This window comes from Crocuta crocuta, unplaced genomic scaffold (genome assembly GCF_008692635.1).
Source record: "Crocuta crocuta isolate KB4526 unplaced genomic scaffold, BGI_CrCroc_1.0 scaffold67, whole genome shotgun sequence".
Taxonomy (NCBI): domain Eukaryota; kingdom Metazoa; phylum Chordata; class Mammalia; order Carnivora; family Hyaenidae; genus Crocuta; species Crocuta crocuta.
In genome coordinates, this window is record NW_027531896.1 from 3,061,814 (window position 1) to 3,067,813 (window position 6,000).

Sequence of the window (6,000 nt, forward strand, 5' to 3'; positions counted from 1 at the left end):
AACATGTACAAAATATGCCCGTGCTCTTGGGCAAATGTGCATTCTTTTAAAACTGGCAGGACACAGGGGCGCCTGGGTGGCTTAGTCGGTTAAGCGTCCGACTTTCGCTTAGGTCATGATCTCGCGGTNGGAGCAAATCACTGGTGTATGCCCTCAACGTAGGTCCACATTGTACTTTTTATCTTTTTGCTGATCCACTTATTTATTTTAAATTACTATATATTTACACTTATAAGTTTACATTTGCTTTATAAATCCCTAAAGACAACCACAGCAAATTCTTAGCAAAATAATATAATGCCTGAGTTCGACCCCATACAACAAACAACATAAAATTTATCTGGCTTAAGTTAGGGAGCTTCTTTACACCAGAAGTGGTCCCCTCTTAACCTTAACAATTTCAAAAAACAAGAATAGACTGGGTCCGTTTGCTTATCACTCAACTCACCTCCTCATCAGACTCAAACTGAACATTCACACCATATGTCTCATCAATGTTGTCATCTGTGATGATAAGGAATAAGAAAAAGAATAACAAATTGGTGAAATGAGGCACTGCGGAACTAATTCCTCCCCACCTGCCTGACTTGCCTGTCCTCAGCACAGATCTATAGTCTCAGGACCCACAGACTAAGACACTTAAAATAAGAGAGCCATCTACACTGCCACCTCTGCGGTCTTCTCCAACCTGCCAGTTCTGGATATAGCCCTGCACTGTCTGCTCAACCACCTGAGTGTACCAGGCCCCTGACCCTACATAGGCTCTGCCCAAGTTTTCCCCCAGGTTCTATGCAAAAGGGTCTTAAGAGTAAGAAATGGCTGCTGTAATCTAGGGATTCTGATTTATCAATCACAACTCCTCAAACACCAAAAAGGTTATGAGAACTCACTGACATGTTCAAAGGTTTTAATGACTGAGGCTAGAAGATCAAATTTAGAAGTCAAAAGCAATCATTTAATAAGACAAGGACATAAAAAACTCACTTACCCATATTCTGGATTTCCTTGTCTCCACCATAGTCTGTGATCTTTTTGCCCAAGTTCACTAGCACATGGTATCTGGTATCATCTGTCTGACCCAACAGCAGGTCAATCTCCTTTCTCCTTTCCTTGTCGCGAAGCTTTTCATTCTTTAGAACAGCTAGAACTTCATCAGCTGCCCCACAAAGGATATCACGTGGCTAGAGGTTAAAAAAAAAAATTAGAACAAGACCTAGAACGTCACTGATCAGCTCTATGTGACAACAGGATGCAAAGAGCCATGCTTCTTTAAAACTTGCCTACCAGATTCTGACTACTTGCATTATAGGCCACAACTGAAGGAAGACCCATCTGTTTTTAAAAAGATTAGGTGGTTGGTCTTAAGCAGGACCCAGATTCCATGACAGCCTGGCACATTTCTGCAGGTGGCAGAGGCGCTCCCCAGTGCTCCTCTAACCCACCAAACTTTTGGTAATTCTTTATCCTCACCAGAGCCTCTGAGATTCCAAGATCCCCTTAAACTAATCACACACATGTAATGGTGAAGAGCACAGATTCCAGATATAGAATACCCAGGCTCCTATGGTTGCCCTGCAAAATACTACCTCTGTCACATGGGAAAATTACTTAACTATTCTTTGCCTTATATCTCTCACCTGTAAAATGAAAAATAAATATTAATAGGACCCAATCATAAGGCTGATATGAGGACTGAAAAAGAGAAGACATGTAAAGTGCTATTCCACAACAGTAAATATTAGCCAGTTCCACAAACTATGGCCCACAGGAAGGAAAATTCACAATCAAGGCTATTCTGATGCTTCCCAGCTGCAACTCTCTCCCTCTCCAAAAACATGGCTTCACCCTCTGGCTTCCTCACCTGGTCCCCAAGGGCAGCCTGGATGAAGCTGAGCAGCACCTCATAGGTCTCCCGGGTCTCTTTAGTCTTGGGCTTATAGATGATGCCCACCATCTCATCGATGCCCTCCGAGAGCAGAGTATAACCCTTCATCTTGTTAATGTCATGTCGGTCCTCATCACGCTTTCTCCGCCTAATGAACACATGATATTGAAGAGGCAGAACCTCCCCACAAAGGCAAAACTTCCTCTCCTCAGCTTCATGGCACACAGGTAACATTTAAAACCATGAATCTGGGGGCGCCTGGGTGGCTTAGTCGGTTAAGCGTCCGACTTTCGCTTGGGTCATGATCTCGCGGTTCGTGGGTTCGAGCCCCGCGTCGGGCTCTGTGCTGACTGCCAGCTTAGAGCCTGGAGCCTGTTTCAGTCTGTGACTCCCTCTCTCTCTGACCCTCCCATGCTCACGCTGTCTCTCTCTCTCTCTCTCTCCCCCCTAGAAATAAATAAAACATTTAAAAAAATAAAAAAAATAAAAAAAATAAAAACATGAATCTGTACCTCAACAAATGAGTCCCACTTGGCCATGTTTATGGGACACAGTAACAAGAAGGGAATCCTCTGTTATTCTCTCACTAGACACACTAAACATTGCAATGAGACAGGCTCTTCATTTATTTGAAAAAGAACAACCTTTTTTGGGTAGTTAGCATAAACAACACTATACAATTGAATTTCAACTTGCCACACCTCAGATACCTTTCCTTTTTCTAGCCAGAGAAACTGAGGATCCAGAGGAATCTACTACTATTGATTCTCAACAAATTCTAACAAACCTGGAAAGGGAGCCATACTCTGCAAGGTAAAGAAACAATGATGTATTTATTCCTTTCAAATATAACTAATCAAGGGGTGCCTGGCTGGCTGGCTCAGTTGGTAGAGCATGCAACTCATGAACTTGGGGTTGTGGGTTCGGGTCCCATGTTGCGTGTAACAGAGTACTCAAAAAATAAAATCTCTCTCTCTTTTTATTTATTGAGAGAGAGAGAGAGAGAGAGAGAGAGAGAGAATTCCAAGCCAACTCCATGCTGTCAGCATGGAGCCTGATGTAGGGCTCCAACTCACGAAATCTTGAGATCATGACCTGAGCTGAAATCAAGAGTCAGAGGGTTGAGGCATCTGGGTGGCTCAGGCCATTAAGCATCTGACTTTGGCTCAGGTCATGATCTCCTGGTTTGTGAGTTCGGGCCCTGCCATCAGGCTCTATGCTGAAAGCTCAGAGCCTGGAGCCTGCTTCAGAAAATATATGCTACTTAAAAAAAACAAAAATAAACAAACATTAAAAAAAATTTAAAAAAAAAGTCAGAGTCTTAACCAACTGAGCCACCCAGGCACCCCAAAAATAAAATCTTACGAAACAAAAACAAATATAACTTATCAAAACTGGCCTCCAAATCATTGAAATTTCATCATTAAAAAGGAACAGACAGAGATGATCAGGGATTTGAACACATAAAGATGAGGAGCACCTGTGTGGCTCAGTTGGCTGGGCGTCTGACTTCGGCTCAGGTCATGATCTCGTGGTTCATGAGTTTGAGCCCTGCACTGGGCTCCGAGCTGACAGTGCAGAACCTGGAGCCTGCTTCAGATTCTGTGTCTCCCTCCCTCTCTGTCCCTCCCCTGCTCACAATCTGGCTCTGTCTCTCAAACATAAAGTTTTAAAAAAATTTTTTTAACATAAAGATGAAGTAAAGTTCAATTATTTTTAAGGTTTGAAATATATCTCCCAGGGTGCCTGGGTGGCTCAGTGGATTAAGCGTCCAACTTCAGGCCATGATCTTGCAGTTTGTGAGTTTGAGCCCCACATTGGGCTCTCTGCTATCAGTGTACAGCCCACTTCAGATCCTGCCTCCCTTTCTCTCTGCTCCTCTCCCGCTTGCACGCACGCACGCACGCACACACACACACTTCGTCTCTCAAAAATATACAATAAGATATGTGTGTGTATATATATCTATTTATTTTTATTTTTATTTATACATATATACACATATACACATATATACACGTATATACACAGATATACACGTATATACACATATATACACGTATATACGTATATATATACATATATATCTGTATATATGTATATATGTATATATATACATATATATATACATATATACAGATATATATGTATATTCCCCAAAAGGTAAAAAAAACAAAACACACACACACACCCCAAAATGAAACAAAAAAACCGGTCTTTCATACTATGGATGCTTGAACGTCAGTCTATAACAACAAAAGTAGGAAGTGGGCAACAGCAAAAAGAAAGAAGTAATGGTAGGAAGTTCATAATGGAAGAAAGAGTTACGGAGACAGAGAACAGCAAGGGTCCTGAAAATACCGTTGAGAAAATTGAGATCTTTCTATGGACCAGAAACATATACGTTAAAAAAAAGATCTAAAAATTGTCTCACTTCAAGTATACTTATAGAGGCCAAAGACTCTTTTAACTCTCATGTTCTGTTTTTACCTTCACTAAGCTGTTCTAATGCCCCAATTCTCATCTTGCACCAAACATTTCAGCAAAAAAGTTGGTCAAATCTCAAGCAAAGATAGACTTTGCATCTGAAGAAAAATCATTTTCTCCTTGGTACTCACTTGGCTCTTCTTTCCTCCTGCATCTGTGGTTTGGTCCGCTGAGCCTTATCTCCCATCCGGGTGCCCTCCAGCTTCCCCACCAGGGACAGCACCTCTCCTGTGGGTTCATCCCGGCGGGTCCGGTCAATGAGAGAGCGGTCAGCTTGAAGGACGAGATTCGAGTTCTGAAAAGATCACAATATCATCGAAGCTCGGACACCAGGAGGGCCACTTCTTGTACCACAGGAATGCAATTCTGATATCAAAATTAGCAAGAACTGAAGCAACTGAGTGCCGAAACGCACGGTCGGAATAGGTGGTTTTCCTTAAGATGAAAGAGCGATCAACTCAGTGGAACGATCCTTGTTCCTAATACTGCCCATAGTAATCCACCCCTGGGAAAACTGCGGGGTTCGCTGGGTGGGGGATACCGAAGGGGGCGGGTACAGAGCTGAGGGAACAGGGAACAAACACTCCTAGCAGAATTCTTAGCCCATCACACCCGCCCTAGATCCTAGTGGGGCTATTCGTGTCGTCCTGCACCCCCACCTCAGCCCGGGTCTGATTTCCTCCCGGCTGTCGCGGTTCACCTGCAGGCCTTCGGACCTGCCTCCCGCCCCCCGCTGGGCTCGCTAGCCCGGGCCCTCCCCCGAGCCCACACGCACCGCCTTGTACTCGTACTGCAGGCTACGGGCGGTCACATCCGCCATGGCCGCGGCTGCCGGGGGTCTCTCAGAGCTTGGCTCCCCTCACCACACGTTTTGAAACGCCGTCGCTCTGCTCTCCCGTGCGGCCCCAACGACGCAGGACTGACGCACAGGACAGGCACGGAGACAGGCTCCTTTCCGCTTCCGGGTCGCGCGCCGGAAGTATGCGTGGGGCGTGTCTCCGGCGATAGCGCGCACTTACCCGTGGCCTTCTGGGTGGGGCCGACGCAACCCCTTGGGACTTAAGACACACCCCTCCGCCCGCCCTCCCCTACTTCATAGGCGTCACCCCGCCTCCTTCGTAGGCTTCTAGTCTAGGGCTCCGGCCGTCGGCTTCCTCACATCAGAGCGAAACGTACGCCTGCCTAGTCCCCTATTCAAACCCACTTCTTCCTGATTCTGGATACTGTTTTGTAAGCTGTACTGGCAGGAGGGGGGATAATTAGCTGCTTTTCTGGTTGAGGAAACTGAAGAACCCAGCCAGCGGCTTAAGGTGCGGGAGGGGGCGCGCCTGGGTGGCTACGTCGGTTAGGCGTCGGACTTCGCATGCTCAGGTCATGATCTCACGTTCAGTTCGTGAGTTCGAGCCCCGCGTCGCGTTGGGCTCTGTACTGACAGCTCAGTGCCTGGAGCCTACTTCAGATTCTGTATCTCTTTGTCTCTCTGCCTCTCACCTGCTAACGCTCTGTCTCTGTCTCAAAAATTAATAAACATTGGGAAAAAAAACCCGTGTGTGTGTGAGTTCGGTATCTTACTTTGAGTTTCAATTATGTACTTAACAATTGAAAGAATTGTCCCCCAGCCATGCCCC

At 45.5% G+C, this 6,000-nt stretch overlaps 1 protein-coding gene across 1 annotated transcript in view; it reads right to left on the reverse strand.

The window, feature by feature from the left end:
* SNRNP200 (small nuclear ribonucleoprotein U5 subunit 200) overlaps positions 1-5,299 on the reverse strand; it is a 28,549-nt gene extending 23,250 nt beyond the window's left edge. Inside the window, exons 1-5 of the mRNA XM_077773409.1 lie at positions 5,148-5,299; positions 4,504-4,667; positions 1,862-2,033; positions 989-1,181; positions 449-504 (exon numbers count right to left, since the gene is read on the reverse strand). Coding sequence (XP_077629535.1) covers positions 449-504; positions 989-1,181; positions 1,862-2,033; positions 4,504-4,667; positions 5,148-5,192 — 630 coding nt within the window. The 5' untranslated portion in view covers positions 5,193-5,299. The remainder of the gene's footprint in view (positions 1-448; positions 505-988; positions 1,182-1,861; positions 2,034-4,503; positions 4,668-5,147) is intronic.
* Between the last annotated feature and the right edge of the window lie 701 nt (positions 5,300-6,000).